General features: G+C 40.8%; 1 protein-coding gene across 1 annotated transcript in view; it reads left to right on the top strand.

The window, feature by feature from the left end:
• PLCL1 (phospholipase C like 1 (inactive)) overlaps positions 1-15,545 on the top strand; it is a 211,634-nt gene extending 196,089 nt beyond the window's left edge. Inside the window, exon 6 of the mRNA XM_021555432.3 lies at positions 15,480-15,545. Within this exon, the coding sequence (XP_021411107.1) occupies positions 15,480-15,494 (15 nt within the window). The 3' untranslated portion in view covers positions 15,495-15,545. The remainder of the gene's footprint in view (positions 1-15,479) is intronic.
• The last annotated feature ends 3,531 nt before the right edge of the window (positions 15,546-19,076 follow it).

Here is a 19,076-nt window from a genome sequence, read left to right as displayed (position 1 = left end):
TCACATTTTGCAGACAAACCCGAAAAGAATTTGGATGCTTCCCTTCCCCTGAACTTGCTCCCAGATCTCACAGCCATTTTATTCAAGCAATGTGGCAAAAGCCTCTATTGCAGTGACTTCAAAAGAGCGTCAGTGAACCATCTTTATTAAAGATTGGCCCATGCTCCAAGGAGAAACCTCAGCTGTGCTGCCTTTGGGCACAAAAGTTCTGTTTCATGTAAGGTTCCATTAAAGGATTTGTGTGACCAAGTGTGCAAGGCTCAGCACTGATGTTAAATGGACCTTTGTACACAATGTTTAATGCCCCAAAAGACAGTGTATTCAAATGCTGATTGTAACAATAACCTGTCTCCCGCAACAAAAGTACTGAGTAAGATGCTGGATCAAAGTAATCTCTTGGGCCTGATTACAGTTTCCTTATTTTGAGAGCACTGAGTCAGAAACGAGCTCTTCTTAACCATGTTGCACCCTCAGCAGCTGGATGTTCACCATGTAAAGTAAAGCTTCTGGTGCTGTTTCAGCAACTCTGCTCACTGCTTGTTTCCCAGGAGAGGTCTGAGGCAAGGGGCTGATGACCTTGAGGTATGACCTAACCCCAAAACCAGATCTCTGGATTATCACTTTCTAATGGGACATTGCAATGAGGTACCTGGCTATGACCCTGTTTTAATTATAGCAATCCATAAAATCCTAATGTCTGACACTAGGCTTTGCAATGCTGTTTGTTGGTCGCCACACTAAGCCTGCTCTCTCAGGCAGATTTCCTGTGAGCAAGAAGTCTTGCCCTGATGTCTGGACCTCTCTGGAGGCCTGAGAGTATTTGCCTTCAGCCAGGTGGGTGGCTGGGCAGAGGTATGGCCTGGAGGCCACTGTAAAGGGCTTGTTGCACCTGCCTCCCCACTCAGGGCTGGGTAGTCTCAAGTTTTGAGGCCACTGGGATTTGAGTATGAGGCTGATTCTTCAGAGGCAGTATCTATTCTTAGCTCTATCTCAAAGTTTTGTGCAAATTCTCTAGCAAAAAAAAAGTTTCATAAGGAAAGTCTAGCCACAAATCAGCAGTGGTAAAGGGAGGTGGGTAGGAAAGAAACCTACTCACCTTCAGTCTATTTTAATTATATGTTGTAAACTAAAGAGGCCCTGTGTCACCAGTCAATCACACTCAGAAGAATAGAACTATCTGCATGTTTTATCTTCAATAACACTGGGTTTTTTTTCACTTTTCTATAGGGAATTAAGCTGCTCTTTCATGAGGCAGATCTGGGGCAGTATGTGCCTGTGTCCTAAATTCCTGGTAAGGGGAGAGGAGTTATGTAACTGGCATGAAGAGATCAAAACTGCTATGCTGGGCTCACTCAATAAAAATGGTACCAGGGGAGAATACATGCCAAAGTAGGCTTAAATAAACAGCACAGAGGCAATGGACCTGAATAACATATGGAAGGGTTACAGGGAAGATGAAATAATTTTAGTAGTGATTTAAGAGTTTAAAGGAGCAGTGCCAGATTAGGGATAAATCCAGTGTTCATCTGTATGTTGCAAACAGCTGATTATTTTAATAAGAAAGTTTTTTATTTTGCTTTTGTTTTTTTCTTCTATCCAGTCTTAGCTGTCTGGTGTGAAATTTGGCAGTGTGAGTTGGATCAGAGCATGTTCCCACTGAAACCCAGTGTAAAGGCTTCCACAGGCTTGTCAGCTTTCCAGGATCTATCAAACTTCACAAATATTTATCAAGCAGATAAACTTTCACAGAAACTCATTCTAAACCATTGAAGTTATTTCTTGGAAAAGATAAAATTTGTTAAGAAAAGAAACCCTATTAAAATTTCCTAAGCGATAGCACTCCAATGACAACTAGCCTCCTAAATGCCCAGCATAAAAAGGAAGACTAGCATGGCATTTAATTTCCTGAGTGCTAAGAAACAAACTAAGAACAACAAATATTGTCCTTGTTTGATTTGAAATGGAGCCATGCACATGCTGGCATTCTTGTGCAGTCGTTGCAGTTCTGCAGTGTTTTCCCACCGTGCTTGGAGCCTTCACACAGGCATTGTGTGTGTGCCTCTGTAGGTAGGTATTTGGAGCTACCCGAAGAGGTTTACACTGCTCACCTTTCCCCCATTTCTGATGGAAATATAGATGGGTTGCAGCTCCTTTCTAAAACCTGCTTGGTTTTACCAGGTTTTTAAAGAGTTATTCTGTTGTGTCTGAAAAGCAAGAGGAAGACTATAGCCTGTCTTATATTATTCATGTGCATGCTATGTTTTGGCTTTCTCAGAATTTGGTGTAAGAGAGGTACATTTATTTTCATTGCGCAGATCCCCCTCTCTTCCTCAAGCCTAATAAAAGCCAGCTGTAAATCTGCCATGTAGGGCTTTCACAGTGCTGGGTCACACTCAAGAGGGGATCTGATGGACAAATGTACTTGGTAAAAGGCCAGACTAACTAGAAGGAATTCCAAGTTAAACAGAGACCCTTTAACAAATTTCCATTGGACTCTGATGAGGTTAGAGCAGGATGTGTGAAGGGCAAAATAATCTCTCAGCACTCAATAGGAGCAGAAGGTCTATAAACCCAAGGATCATTGGCATCTCTTGTTCTTTGCCTCCCATTTCTGGTCTGAAAATTGTAAAGGCCCCAGCCTCTTCAGAGCCTCATCACTGCCAAAAGGCACTCCTCCCTGGCAGTGTTAGCTGTCTTTGGAACAGAAGGATCCACTGGAAATGCCCTGATGTCCCTCAGCTGGGATTGCAGAGTCTTAAAGTTCTCTGTGAAAATGAGAATATGCCCACCTCTGTTAAATGTCAGTGTTTTCAGAGATGTGGAAAGAGATACCAAAGTTTGTGGGGAGATAGGAAAGATAATCTTGCTTGCTTTTCCATTTAGGATTGGGATAGCTGAGTTTCACAGATTTGTTCCGAGTCCTACCACTGCTTGGAAATGAAAATGAGGGTGGGAAACAAAGGCTTAGCTATGGCAACAGTGCAGCTGGGAATGCTCATTACAAGCAGCCTGTGTCATTATCGTGGTGTGGAAAAACTCATCAGTACCTCTACTACCTTTCAAGAACTCGTTCCTTCCTTCCTTCCTCTTGGTATGCTCTTGCAATCTGCTGCTAGAAGGCCTTGTGCCTCCTGCTTTGTGTTTGTTCTTCTTCTGGCCCTTGGTTCTTCCATCAGCTGCTTTCAAACAACCTTTTTTGTCAATCTAGTACACACTAGACATCTAATTTTAGAGAAGAAATAGTCCCAGGTGTTTTTCTGACTTGCACTGTAATACATTTTTATTAAACAGTAGCTTGATTTTTAATCTTTCAAAAGTGATGTAACACTTGGAAGAGCAGTCTCATTTGGGCCTCCTTTACCTGCTGTTTCACATCTCTGTGATGAGAATTACAAGTAAAATCAAATCTGAAAGTCTTTATCACATTTCAAAGTCTTTATTCAAAAGTCTGAAGGTAATATGAAGGGGTCACCCTCTGCATTTTCCTCAAATCTTAGCAGGAATACTTGGCTCCTGTGTATGTCACAATTTCTGTGCCATACCAGCTATTACCTGGTTGTTACAGAAATCCCAATAGAGAATCACTTGGTTGGAGGTAAAGCTGAGCTGTGATATGTGTTGTTTGATCTTATCAAACACAAGTGTGAGGCTAAGATCCAACAAGAGTGATGATTTCATCCATTAGATACTAAAGCTAAATATCCAATTTTGTGAGGAGAAAAAAAAGACACCATTTTGTATCTTTGTATCTGTGGGATGTTGTTGGTACATTTTCTGTCTCCTACCTGAATGCAGGCACCTGAGGATTACATTTTTCTTGACTCCTTTTTCTCAGCTGAGTTTACAGCATCTATGCTGAGCTCTTATGGCATGATCTAAAACCTGCACAAAAAATTATAATATTTTCAGAAAACTTCTTTTTAACTTTAATGCCTGTTGTATTTTTTCACAAAGAATTTTCTGTGATTTAGCAGCATGACTACTGTATAACATGCTATAACTAGCATGAACTACCTAGCTTTGTAGAGAGATGTAATGAAAAGTAAAGAAAAAATGGCATAGTCTTGGGAAAAAGAAAACAGAATACACAAGAAGACTGAGAAAACTTTGTTTCTTCTCCATATTATCAACTGGTTTAATAAGAAACATAACTTCTCTAAAACCTCAGCCTTGGATAGAATCACTGAACAAGACACACATTACAGTAGGATGACTTGAAACACCCTTTTCTTTGTTTGTATGTAGTATCCCTGGGAAGAAAGAAACATGGCTTTAATTTACAAATGAATCATTGATTGTCTGAGCAACAGTTAAAAAAATAAATCATAGCAAAAAGAAAGAAAAGGCACAGTGGATATTTTGATGAGTAGTCAAACAGCATAGAGCAGTCTCTCTTGCCAGGTGTACATCGTTCTAATGCCACTCTGTTGTCCCCCAAAGGATTGGTGTGGTTTGTAGCTGTACACAAATACTGGGGAGTGGCAGACTCTCTTACAAATGCAGCCTCTCTCACCTCTTTGTTCTTGGTATTTGCCAGCCATGATCAGCAGAGTATAACGAGCCCTTTCAATACCTGCATTTTTCTCTTCCATTTTGGGGTCTTCTTTTTAAGCCTTCTTTTGGTTTTGCTGTCATGTGATGCTAATTCTATTATAAGTCAACATGTTGACAGGAGTATGCTTCCTCTGTAGGTTTGGAGCTTGTGGGTGAATAACATGTCTGTGTGCCACATTTAGCTGTGTGCTTTGCTGGAACAGTCTGTTCCAACACACCAGTTTTTTTCTCCTAGAAGTCACCTTTCTGCCCATATGAAATGCAAGCTGCTTGCTATTTCATATTTTGCTCCTTTATAATGAGTTATTTTCCTACACTGTCTTCCTCCTACTGTCCCACTGTAGAATTCTTTAAGCATGAAATGGATTTCTTCAAGCCAAGTGTTGTGCTTGATTGCTGCTGTGTATTTAAGGTAACTATAGTGCTCTAGTGGCCCAGAGTCCCTATAGAAGACCATGGAGACCAAGGAGATGGCCATGGTTCCCAGGGAACTGGGAGACATTGAATTTGCATCCTATGTTTTGATGCCAAACTCTGGAAGGAGAGACAGGCATTTCTTCATGTCTCTTTTTTCTTGCAAGCAAGAGCTGCAGTTGCCATAGATATGTTTTGAGATCTTAAATGGAAGTGGAAGAGGTTGAGAATGCATGTGCCATGGTGCAGCCCATGCACTTAGACCACAGTCTCTTCAGGAGCTGCAACCAAGTAGACCCAAACTCAGCAATGTGAAGTACAAACTCATCTACTGAATGGACAGAAGGAATCTGGACAAACAGCAAAGAAGGACTGGTTGAATGTAATTTGTGTATGCTAACCAGAAGTGAGTGCTGCTCAACAATCAAGAGTCAGTGGAGCTGCTGCTCAGCAGCAACACACAAAACTACTCCTGTATGAGTCCTGTGTTGGGAGCAGACTCCAGTCCTTGAACCACACCCACCATGGAGCAGAGAGCAGGGTCCTGGGAAAAGAAACAGCATATCTGAATTTCCTCTCCCTATTCATTGTTCTGTTCAAGGGAACACAACTTTTTTCCTGGAAAGGGAACCATGTTAAAACTATTTGGTGATATAAGAAAAGTGCCATTGCTGCAGCATCACCTGGTGCCCCAACCCTGCCAACTCTCTGTGCCCTGCTTGGCCGTGCAGTGGTGACACTGGGGCTGGGGTCATCCTGCAGCCATAATTGGAGCCAGGGTGGGGGCAGCATCTCCAGCATCACCACCACCACATCCCAAAGGCAGGGATCCCTGGATCTGGGGAGGCTGAGGATCCTGACAGCTTGGGTACTGAGGTGCCACAGAGACTCCCAGGACCAAGCAATTTGGGGATATTAAAGACCCCACTATCTGGGGTATCCACCCCACCTCTGGGGACTCAACGTGTGTCTGCTTATAGACAAACAATATTGCAAAGGAAAAAATAATCTTAGTAAATATTTATCTGAGTGACACATACAGTATATATTTAAACTGGCTCACTGTATTCAGTAACAGGGTTTGCCAGCAAATGGACAGTCTTCTGTGTGAAATAGTTCAGTTCTAACAATTATGGATCTGTCAGATTTCCACCAGATAAATAGTAATTTAATTAAGTGAGGATATATGTCCCATACTATTTAATACATAATAAAATTAGTTTAATGAATATGTGAGCTAAGATTAAAGCTGCTAATTTAATCATTGACAGCAGAGTCTCTCTATGTGGAAAATAATGCTTTTGCATTGACACATTAATGGTTGCTTCTTTTTCCATGCAGTTATTTTACATGCAAAGATCAAAAACCCACCATTTTCCTGGAGGCAGGAGTAAAACTGCAAAAGCTGTAGAGGAAGCTGTGCAGGAAGCTGTGGTTCTGACAGGAGAAAAAAAGTAATTTTGGAGAGGAGCCGAAATCTGACTTTTTACTGGAAAAATCAGTCAGATGGAAAACTCTTGATCAGTCATCCCAGTTGCCTCAACTGGTTGTGAACATTTCCCAATATCCATTACCAGTTCCAGGTGTCTGGGGAGAACTGTGCCTTCTTGTTGGCCAGTCCTGCACTCCCAGCACACTGATTCCCCCAAAACTGATTGTATGATTTTGTATGATTGCTGCATCTCCTGCATGTTAAATTAATATTGTGTGTACTGGTGTCAGGAGACAGAAAGAATAAATAGACTCTAAGCAGACAGAAAGCTATATTTAGGTCTAGGCTGAGTATGCCCTCTGCCTGCCAAATGCAAAAAAATCCAAACCCTCTTCATTTCCTGCTAGAGACTTACATACAGTTTTTTCCTCGTGTTTTAAACCTTTCAAACATGGTTACAGCCTTGTCAGGCAGCTGCTCTGTGACAGCCCCAAGAACACATGCCATGACTTCCATCAGGGCCATGGGGCACTAACATGGGATCTCCCTGTGTCTGCCCAGCCTCCCCTGGGGCTTCTCCTCAGCCCAGCCATGGGCCAGAACTCCACTGGAGTCCCTGCACCAGTGCTGCCATAGCTCAGCACAGCCATGGCTCTGCCAAGCCCAGTTCCATCCCCAAGGCCTGCCCAGCTGATCTTGGTTTCCTGCACCAAGCCTGAACCTGACCTCCACCCATGGGGGCATATCCTGGCTGGCCTTGTCCTATTCCCAGGAAGTTTCTGGAGTTGCTCCCAGGCTTCCCTGGTCCTTGGCTGGGGTCTCCCTGGGACCACCCAGTGCCTCTGTCATTCACAGTGCCCTGACATACGTGGTGTCAACCTTCCAAACGGAAAGACCCCTTTCACCATTTAGCTGAGAAAGATTAATCCAGAAAGGACTTGGGCTGAAGTGTACATAAAGGACTTCTGTGGTTCCTGCTTTATGATTTTTCACCAGGAGCACAGGAGCCCCATTAAAGAGGCATTGTGTCTCTGGGAAGCAGCCTCTGTCATGGTGGAATACAGAGATTCCTGAGTTAGATTTAAATTAAATGCAGTGGATATCACAGAGGAATCCAGCTGTGAGACTCAGCATGGGCTAAATTTATTCTGTTCTCTGCACTCTGCTGTACTCTGATTCAGAGGTTTGACAAATGGTCTACAGGTCTGAATATTTCAGAAACAGCCTGGCATTACTCCCAGGTTCAAATAGGAAATAAAGACTGCCAAAAGACATTGGGAAAAGAAAAAGAGCTGCTTGTCACCAGCACTTCAAGGACTTTGTCCTTTCAAGAGGAGATTCTGAGCTCCTGATGAGAGCAGACTTTCATAAACTGCATTCTAGTTTTACAATTGTATAGCCAGGCTGGATCTTTTGTTCCCAGAACTCCTGAAGTTGCTAAAAAAAAAAAAGTTATTGAAAACCTCTTTTTTCCTTCCCTTTTGCCAAGATTGATTCCCTCAGTAATCCTGAGCCTGTACATATTGCTCTATCAGGAGGGAAACTTCAATTTATCATGAAATGGAGAATCAAAGCATACCCCTTTGTGGGGAAGACAGTTGAAGAGATAGGAGAGCAATTTCCCCTTCTAGATATTGCTTCCTTCCCTGTGCAGACTTTGTGTAGATATGAGTGGAAAACCATCTAATCCATAAGCCCAAACTGCTTGGAAACACATTGTAGCATGAAAGTCAGGTTGCTCAGGTCCCATTTAATGCCCAGCACAAAGTAATGCTTCGTAAGCTGCTGTTTCAGAAAAGGATGGTTTATTTTAAATGTTTCAGTACATGACTATGCCTCACTGTGCCATCTGTGTTTTGAATGCAGCAGGTTCTGTTGTGTAGGTACATATATATATGGTGTATATGTAAATGAGAGCAGCTAAGGGTGACTATCTACCTGCCTCCACTTCTCATTTCTATGAACTAGACAGCTACCTGTATCATTGCTTAACCTCAAACTAAGCTTAGTGGTATTAGAAGATTTCTATACAATTCACTGGAGAGGTAGCAAGGACTTTTTCCACAACCAAATGCTTATTTCCAGTATCCAGCAGAACACAAGTCTCCTGGCTGGACTGCAAATTCAAAACTGACTATGAATGACCAAGGGAATGATACGATTTCTTTAGCCAGTCAGGTAAGACACAGACTTTGATCTTGGACTGTAGTAAAAAAGCTGCTTTGATTTAATTGTCACTTAAATGGGTATAAATCAGGAATAGCTCATGTAAATCTTACATCTGTACTTCACCTTCTGGTAAATCCCATAGGCTCAATGGTGATATGATCTAATTTAAAATGCCTTTGAGTATTTTTTCAGAATGAGTTTTACTCTGGAACACTTTTCTATTTGAAATGAGAAAGTAGGTTAAAAAAAAGGTATTTTACAAGGAAAAGTCAAGGCAAGAACACTCAGCATAAAGGTCTGGTTAGACACGTGGCAGTGTTTAATCCTTGCTGTTCCTAATCCTTCAGGCCAGGCTGGCAACGCTGGGAGCTTTTCAGCTCTTGCTCCTGGACATACTGACTGCTAAGAGGACAGAGCAGTCCCAGTATCTCATTTTGTGTTGGCTTAATAGGAGCAGTGTAAAGGACAAGATGCAGCATATGTTAAAAGTATATGCCTGTGGGCTCCATATGTCATGCAGCTGGAAGGCTGCTGCCTTACAGAAGTAATAACTAATATGGCCAAGAAACAACCATTATAATCAGGCATATGGGCAGCCAAGTGAGTAATACTGCCAGGAGGAATGCTTAAGTACAACAGTTGTGAAATACTGATTAAGAAGTCCTAAAGTGGCTGCTTGCCTCTGATAAGTCATTCCTGCTGAAGCAAGCATGTTTCCAGGATAATAGTTTCTAAGTGCACTTTCAGACTTAGACATTTTCGATGTCTTTAGCTGAAGCTGGTTTGTTCTTCCTGTCTGTATATGCAATGCCTCCTATCAACCCATCATTTCAGCTTATCATCACTCTCCTGGGAATCTTGACTTCCTCAACAGAACTGACTCAAAACCCCTCATGCATCATTTTCCTGGACAATTCAGTCAAATTCTAATAAGACAAGCTTTCTTATGATAAAGAGAACACTAAATGTATCAGCTGCTTTTCTTCTTGTTGACTTCTTTTCTTCGCCTCATCCTTATTGTATGTGAAAGGTGAGGATGAAATCTGCCTCTGTCCGATACAGGCTGCTGTTAAAAATAGACATGTCTCCAGTAAGATGTCTTGGGGGATGAGGTATTGCTGGCAACCTAATCAAAGCTATCACTTTGCAATTTTTACTTTCCTACTTCCCCCCCACCTCATTATGTGACTACATTGTTGCTCAGAGGTTTTGTTACTTATTTTAAATAAACTCTTCCTACAGTAGTACCAGTAACCTGAAAAAAAGCAAGCTGTTCTGCAGGGGTCAACAATTAATATTATATATTCTATTATGTTAGAGCTTTATCCCAATGTAATTTGATCATTGTAAGAAAAGTCATGTTAATAATATTTAAGATAAAACTGAAAACACACCTTAATAACATTCCTGTTCTGGAAAACCTTGTCTGCTTCAAAACAGCCTTAGGATCTTGACAGCATCTCATTCAGTACAGCAGTATTCATAATATTGCTGTGGGCTCCTGAGAGTTAAGCCGCTGCACTATTATTGGTGCTAGTTCTGCCTGCAGTCTGCTCAGCCCCTCACTACCAAAAGTGTTTGTCAGACTCATTTTGTGGTGTATGTGGCCTTTTGAGGTCTCCAGTTAAAAGAAGAGTTAAAACTACAAGACATTCTTAGCTGTTGACAGCTATAAGACATTTTCCTAATCAAAAGAAGCAAGTTCAGAGTATGGTTGTTATTGCTGCTCCTGTTCTTTTTTAAACTTTCTTATGGTAATTGTGCCAAATGTCACTCTTTGAAGAACATGAAGGAGCTGATCAAGTTAAATTCCAAGATTGCTTTGTCATCATAAAAGGGTAAGGAGTGACTGCAAATACTCTATATGGAAAGCAAATGGAGGGCCTTAGTTTCTTTCCCTGTTTTTCCTTGAGTGGAGTAAATCCCAATTTGTGGTGGCAGATATGAGAGAAAGACAAGAATCCCAGGCAACAATCCAGGGGGAAATGTATGCCAACACCTAAAAGTGAAATAATTGAGAGTTGGTTCCTCCTTGCACACTTAAGGCTGGAAGTTAGTGACAATTAGTGATGAAAGCCACTCTTTTCCTCCAGCAGAGCAATGTCCTGCTTTGCTTTACTTTACTGGCAATTTCCTGTTGGTGTTTGTCAAGTGTCTCTTCTGGAGCATGAATGACCCTACAGCAGAGAGCTGCTTGTATCTTCTACTCTGTGCAGTAAAAGCAGTTTGGCTTCACTTTTGAGGCTTTAGAGTAGAGCTTTACAAGTTTTAAAGAAATGTATATATGTTGGTGTGTATGTCATACACACATAGCTTTGTATCTACATATCAGGGCAAACTCATAGTTTATTAATGTTCTTGTGGCTGTAAATACTGACGATATAGGAAAAATCAATGTGACCTTTTAAAAATAATGTATTAGTATGTGGTAAAGTACAGTCTCCCATTGTAACTCAGTTGCTATTTGCTAATTAACACAATTAACTATTCCAGACACAAATGGGAATTATTGAGGTTTAACTGGTTTTTTTTTGATTTATGGTTGTTTAAAAATTTCCATAGCTAATCTCTTTTTTATAAGTATCAGATGTTCTTCAAGGTTAGCTTGTTAATGCAGTGCTGACAGCAACTGAATTTTTCCAGGTGTTGGTGACTCCAAATCTCCTGCACATCTGCAGTGTGCACCTGCTGTTCTGGAGCAGAGGTACCTGCAATTGCTTGTCTTTCACTGACAGGTATATAGGAAATCAGTTGTGGTATTTGATGTAATTGGCTTAGTTTCATTTGAGGGGGAGGGAGTGGTTACAGTGGTGATCTGAGTTTAGACAACGTGATCAAGCTGAAATGCAATATTGGACAGAATTGACAAATATGCTTACTCAGAGATCCAGCTGTTAATTCTAAAAACTTCTCTGCTGGATGTGGATACCACTGCTGGGAGCACAATAAAAAAAAAAGTTTGCTTTAGGATTTGTGCTATCCTTAGTCAACATCTTTTTGTAACTACCTGATGAGCTTGAACTTGCCCTGTTGCTGTGTGAGCTCATGAGTGAATTTGCAGTGTAGTAGTGAGTCTTTTTTTTTTGATGTCAAAACATTACAGTGCATTTAGAGTTGCCACTGGCTAAGCCATTTTAAATGAGAGAGAGTTTGAATGAGATTTACAGTAAAGGCCCTTCATTTGTGGGTCACTGAAGGATGGAAACCTCACCCTGCCTGCCTGTGTGAACTTGGCTGTTAATCTACATAGTAGCAGGACCTGGGGTTCCCTGCAAGGTGAGCTCTTGGATGCACACGGTGCCCATCAACAAGGGGTAATCGTATACCTGACAGAATGATCTCAAAGAGCTGTGATATGTGATAGAGATGAAAGAGGGAGAGAGGGAAAATGGAGACAGAACTGTAAGAGGGTGATGACGAAGTTTCTTTTGAGTAAAGATCTTGTGATGATATGAGGCTCCCAAAGGGAATGGTGCCTGAAGAGGTAATCAAGCATTACCTCTTCAGGAACAGATTTCCATTCATATCCCAGCATTTGGCTCTGTTAATGGAACCTCTTTGTATGGAACAGCTTCTTCTGGAGGGCAGGATATGTCACGCTGAAGTCAGTCTTCATACCAAGCATGGTGCATGAAAAAAGCCAGTTTATGCTAGCAAAGCAAAGAGTTTAGTTCTGCTTACTGAAGAAGAACACAAAAATGATAAAACTCAAGTACATCTGGCAGTTATCCCTTGGATTAGAGGATCTGAAGCATCTCTCGGCTTTATAAACCTCAAGAGAAAAATTCACCAAGATGGTATTTTTCAGTAGATCTCCATTCATGGTGTCATTTTTTTTTGAGTACCAATCAAGCTTTAAATCTCTTTCACTGAGAACAGTTAAAAAACAAGGGGCCCCTAAGATAAAAATACAACTAGAAACTCTGTGGCCATTGGAGGACACATCTGTGTTCTGCACATTCTGCAAATAATGAAGCTGATAAGGAAGATACAGCCAGCCCCTCTATCAAGCTGTTACCTTTTACATAAAGGTGAAGACCACACACTTTAATGTCTGGGAGTTTTGGACAGGCTCCTAAAAAGCCACAAGACATCAGTTGCAGTTATCACTGGAATTCTTGCAGTTTGCACAAGTAAAACCACAGGGTTTAAGTTTACACTAAAATCATGCAAGTATTCTGTATTTTCTTCTCAAGGATAATACTTTTCACTGTCTTATCATGAAAATCTCCTGTGCTTGATGGAAGCAAGAAGGCTAAATTGGTTGCAGAGATCTATTTTTCTAACAGTTTTTCTTCCCTGTAAACCATGGGGCATGCCAATATCACCTTAAAAACATAAAATTAGAACATGTGCTTGTAGATTTTATGCATTGCTCACACATCTTATGCTAGAACTAACATGACTTAGTCAGCTATTTAATGTTATGTGACCCTTTGCTCTTGCATTCCAATGCCACCAGTGTCACACTGTTAAACATTAACTTGCCAATCATTTTGAAATGCACAACCTGACTTCATTAACCTTTTATAAGGACACTTGATGTTAAAATATGACATTAGCTTGTTCTATGCCTAACATGGTGATGCACTTCATGCTTTATTGCTCTTAATGCTGTATTAGCAGATATAATTTATCCTTTCATAGCAATAATAAAATCATTATATATTTATTTGGCTCTAGGGCCTAAGGTACAGGTATACTTTGATGTTTATTATAGAAGCTAACAAAACATTTTGGTGGGGCATGAAATCCTTTGGTGTCTTAAATTTTAGATTTCATATTTTCCATTTTGTACTAGTATACAACTCTAAACTTCATATAAAGTGTTAGCAAGTTCTCTTCACAGTTTTTTTAGACAAAATGATCCTTTTCCAGCCCAAGAACCAAGGACACCATTACAGTTTCAGGACCAAAAAGTATAAACAACAGGGAATTGAGGACAGCAATCTGGGAGGATGGGACTTTTTAACCTGAATATGTAATTGGACAATTAACCTCAATATGTAAATAGATCAAAACTTATAAAAGTGTGAAAACTCATGACCTGGTGTCTGTCTTGGGTCCATCTTGGGTGTAGCCACAGCCAGGCTCTTGTACTGCTCAAGGTGTATCCTTTGAAGACCTTTTAATAAATTTCTACTTTATTCCTTTAACTCTGCCTAGCCTTTGTTCCAGGTAGACTCTTTAGGCATCGCTTAATTGTTTTCTGTTAACAGATGTCCATTAGCCATTACTGCTGAAAATGCTGAAAATACCAAGAATGCTTCCATATTCCTAATGAGACTGAAACTGGGCAGCTCCCCATGTTTCTTGCTAATATTCAGGAGAGGTTTCCTCTCCAAGAGTCCTATTTTCTGGAATAATTGGTCTCAGCTGTCCAGTTTGGCCTCTTAATGATTTAAAATATTTTATGATTTAATAAAATAATAAAATAAGCTTGATACCAATTTCAGCCTCAGGCTTTCTTTTCTCTCACTCTGCATCAGTAGTGAAGATGATTGCTTTTCTAGTCGTAGCATTCTTCCCAGGTGTCTTTTCTATGGACTGCTGTACAGTTCATCACTGTGCTTTGTGTTCCTCTTATTTGTCTAGGGGCTTTGGGTTTTTGTGGGGTTTTGTTTTGTCTTCCTTATGGTTCATGTAAGAACTAAGCTCTAGGCGAAAGATATATAAACAAAACCGGAAATTATATCTTCTCTCTCAAAGTAATTTCTTTTAATATTTTTTGGTGCTGAAGAAATCCCAAGCAAACTCCTCATTTGGTCAGTTTAAGAGAAGGAAGAGGTCAAGAACAGATGTCAGATGGAGAGAGCCTTTCCAAAATCCTTTAGACCAAACTTTAAGGAATACTCAGTGTAGACAAGAACAATAATTCTGAGTAGATGCAGCTCTTTGATCTTTCCTGGTATGTCCCCTGTGACAAGAGTTTGTGAGACCACTACTCTGCTGTTAGTTGTCAAAACTGGATCTGAACAATGAAATGGAGAAAGAAAAGCTCTCATTATTTTCGTGCTCATCTTCACCTCTTAACTCTTGTGCTCTGGCTGAGCTGGGTCACCAGTGAAACTTCTGTGCTTTGTCTGGAGATGGGCAATGCATTGACTCTGAAAATCACACCAGGGACAATTATCCATACAATGAACTCCCACAGTAAAGTGCTGGATGACAAGGTTAACTTAAAGGTCGCACAGCTATGTACAGACACCTGAGCTGGGTTTGGTTATGGTGCCTGAGCCATATGGCTCTGCAATGCAGTGCATTGGCATTTCCTCACTCTAGATACATCAGAACTCCAAATCAGGCAGAAATTAGGCACATTATTCACTGTTGAGTACTGGTGAAACTGCTGCAGGAATTCTATATCTACTCCTGGTAGATTTGTTTTTAGCTTACAAGGAGTACAGACCTTGAAAAATATAAAATCTCTTTTATCTCTTTGTCCTGGGCAGCCAGCTACCTCCTGATTTTTTATGCACAGGATTCCCTTACCTCCTATCTTCTTGAAAGTGTCCAGTTGAAGCATGACAGGGGACTGTGTCAAGAAGGATCTTGCTTTGAAAGCATTAGATAAATGAGATTCAAATCACATTGATACCTCTATAACAAACCTAGCTTTCTCTTCCCTTGGCCTTTTCCTCAAAGAGAAATGCCCTGAATAAGAATTCGCAGTGCTTTGCTCAATCTGTAAGAACAACATGCAGTCCTGTTTCTTTTCAGTGTAGTTGTAAGCCATATCTCAGGACTGGAATGCCAGTTTCATTGCCTGTACACACTAGGAAGTAAGTGACTGCAGCACAAAACAACAGAATTTTTTATGCATCTTATTCTGTGATTGTTGCTTTTACCTCCTAGTATTTAATGATGGAAAAGCCTTTTTTCTCTTATGCATATGCTATAATGCTTGCAGGTGACTCCTTTGTGAAATAGCATGAAACTTCCAATGAAGGAGTACATTTGTATGTGTTATGGATTCTGCTGGAAATAAGCACATTTTCTGGAAGTCTTTCTCCAGGTAAGACACTATAATGTCATACCTGCTCTCTTTGTTCTCCATTTCCCAAATGCATCCTGACACAGCAGTGGGCAGAGTGACCTGGGCTGATCAGGAACCAGTTGCCCACCTCTGCTACAGGTTTGGCTCTTCAGAGGAGCTCAGGGGTGGCCGTTCACAGCAGGGCACTGTGTCACAAGAGCTCATTGCCAGTTCTGAGCAGGCTGACAGCTATCTTGGTGACAAACCAAAACTCAGAGTGTCATTTCAGATACAAATCCTGCTTGGAAAATAATTCTCAACAAATTGATTTCACAAAGTGCCCAAGATTGAGACAGTAGAAATAATTTCTCTGACTCCCGTTGCCAACGGGAATCAAGGCTTCTGGAGAGCTCTGAATTGATCCAGATACAGAGCTGGAGAGATGAATGCTGCTGGCAGCTGGGCAGGGAGCCAGTGTGCTGTTCTCTTCCAGACTTTCATGGCTCCACAGAGCATAGCATCTCCCTCTACCATTTAGTAAATTTATGACATCACCAGCTGTTACCAGGGAAACACAGAAACTACAGATTTGGATTTTGGCAGCTAGGTATAAAGAGAAAATATCTTGCTCTTTTGGGGGTATAAAAGGGAAGCTGAAACAAATTCCAGAACAACTTTGAATTAGAATAAAATTGAGGTAGATCAGTAATTCCAAACCAAACAATTTACCCGCTGAAGAGACAGTGTGGTCCCTATTATGTTCCTCACAGAAAACAAACATAGGGGATCAAGTGCAGGACTTGCAGCTTCATGCAGCTTAAACTTATCATTCAGACATAAGACTACTGTCATTGACTTAAAACTTCAGTTCTGATCAGTGGATTTAATCAGTTACTTTTAGGGATGTGATATCCTCTCACCAATGATTTTTCAGAAAGTGCTGATTGCTGCCTCTTGAGAAAGAATTTGCTGGTGTTTCACATCAAAGAAAGAATGCAGTGTTGAGCTTTGATGAAATGGTGAGCAAATACCATTACTGTTCTGATGAAGTATGTGCTTTTTATAGCTTTTAAAAATGTGGGGTTTTTGAGGACTGATGTTTTCAGACATACATTTTATGACTTTTAGGTGCTTGAGATTTTTGAAGTTATGGAAACCACATTTTTGCGTTTTAGTAGCATTAGCTGACATTTTATTTATGTTGTACATTAAAATAAAAACCCTGCTTTTAAAATTGATTATTATTTGAATATTGAGTAGTTGAGACCCAGCCAATATGAGCTCTTGTGCTGGTATGTTTGATTTCATTCACACTGCACAAGATGTATGGGTGTGGTGTGTACTTGAGCTACCCAGAAACAAATGCATCTTTGCAGCAGATGGAACAAACTTGAGTGGGGACTCCAGCTGAACTCAAGTCTGGAATTGTAAGAGCTGCTTTGCCTCTGTTAATACCTGCAAGGCTGTGGACTGTCTGACTGGAGATCCCAGGTCAGAAAGGTAGAGGTTGTTATGCTCGCCAGATGTGCAGGAAGATCTGAGACAATCTGTATGGAGTGCTAAAGACCTGTGGACTCACTGTATTTGGCAAAATTATGTAGGGAAAAATCCCTCTAATGCTAACCTGGTGTTAAATATATCCATGATGAAGGTTCTTATGCAGACACTGAGCACATTTCTAGTACTGTTCCACAACTCTTGTCTTGAACAGCACAGGAACACGTTTAATCTGATTTGTGTCTCCATGTCAAAACCCAGGCAAGATCTGGTTGCCAAACAGGGAATCTCTTTCCTGTTTTGTTGGTGGACTTGAGTCCTAGAATTTCTATGTCAGAAGAGCAGCTTGCATACAGTCTGGATCTTGTTATCTGCAACATGGTTCAATGTTCCCTGTTGTGCCTTGTTTCAGTGGGATAATGACCAAGGAAACTGCTGAGACATGGATGGGTTGCCAGGGACATGTCATGAGAAAGCTGTCCAGAGTCCTCTGCCCACATGCTGTGATGCTGGCTCACATTCCAAAGCAGGGATGCACACAGAGATAATTTGTGTTTTAAAGAACTTAGCTATCTATGCAAGTTCCTTTTTTATCCTTTATAGTGAGTCACTTGGAAAGCCTCCTTTTTTGGTCCTCTTTAGTTCGGCTGCTGGTTCCTTTTGCTTGTATGTCCAGCCACACCCCTGAGACTTGTGACTCGGCCTGCAACAGCTTGTGACTGCAGCTGCTGTCATGGTTTATCTCTCTGGAGTGGTGGAAATATTCTTCTGTTTTTCTTAAGGACATCAAGGATGTTTCTGACCAGGAAGGAATTTAATTCTTGGCAGAATTAATGGACAACCAGGATGGAGTTCCACCTGCAGACTTTCTGGTTGCAGATTTGAACTGAAATTCCCATGAGGAGAACATTTTGTGTGGACATTTCATGGTGTTTGCAGCCTTTGCCATGGTTGTAGGACTCAGTGCAATCCTGTTGTCTGCACATACGTCTCCAGTTCCACATTCCAAATGCTGTGTCCACTGGAGCTACTCTTAAATACCCGCAAGGGATCAGTAGGAAGGGCACACAGGCATTTGGGAAAACACATCAATATGACAAGACTGCATTGATCAGACCAGTATATGATACTTATTATTTTATAAACACTGGCTCTTATAATTGTAAATTACTACAGGGCACTTTCATTTTTTTGCTGATGTCCTCCCTTTATGTGGTGCAGTGGAACAGGAGGGGCAGTTTTATAGGACATACAGGGACAGATAGACAAGGATGGGAACCCTGTCCTCAGAAGAAGTTACTTGTGAAGATCCAGGAAGTAAATAATTCAGTCTGGTAACTGCATTGATGTGAGTTTGTAACACAAATGGATGAGCACAATTATCTCCATTCGTTCTGGATAGCACTGTGTTGGGAAAGGTGATAAAGAAAATTTCTGCTGTGCTGGTTATGTTTATGATAGATGAAAACCCCTCTAAAGATGACACCCTCTTGTTCTCTTTCATGACCTTCTGAGGTATCTTAAGTCTTGGTTGCTGACTAAGGTAGCAGCACAGAGAATCAAGCTTTTAAAGGCCCTATTTCATAAATCGAATAACAACATTAAGAGAAGCCGAGGCATATTCTTCTTTTATAGTGTATCATTAAAAGAACTGATATCATATTTTCCCTGTAAAATAGCTCCCAAAAAGTATCTGGGCTGACTTTCAGGCACCAGTAGGATGACCATTAGGAAGCAAACCTTCCAACTTCCTTCTTTAGAAAGAAAAGAACACTGCCTGAGAGACACTTTTCAAAGTATGCCTCATTACCAGCTGTGTGTTGAGGGTTTTGGTGCCCTGCAGCTAAGAATACTTAGAAGTGTCATGTAGAAAAGAGGCTCAAGTCAGTCCTGAGTTGCTAAGTTCCTCTAAAGGGATTTTGCTAAAAAAGGAGAGGAATTTATCACCTATTAGAACATAGTTTGGCTGTACTATGCAAGCAATTTAATAAAGTCTTTCTCTATGAGTACTGGCAGTTTTTGAAATTAAAGAAG

Source organism: Lonchura striata, chromosome 8 (genome assembly GCF_046129695.1).
Source record: "Lonchura striata isolate bLonStr1 chromosome 8, bLonStr1.mat, whole genome shotgun sequence".
In the NCBI taxonomy this organism is placed as follows: domain Eukaryota; kingdom Metazoa; phylum Chordata; class Aves; order Passeriformes; family Estrildidae; genus Lonchura; species Lonchura striata.
Note: the sequence above shows the minus strand (reverse complement) of the source record. Positions and strands in the feature narration are given on the sequence as shown.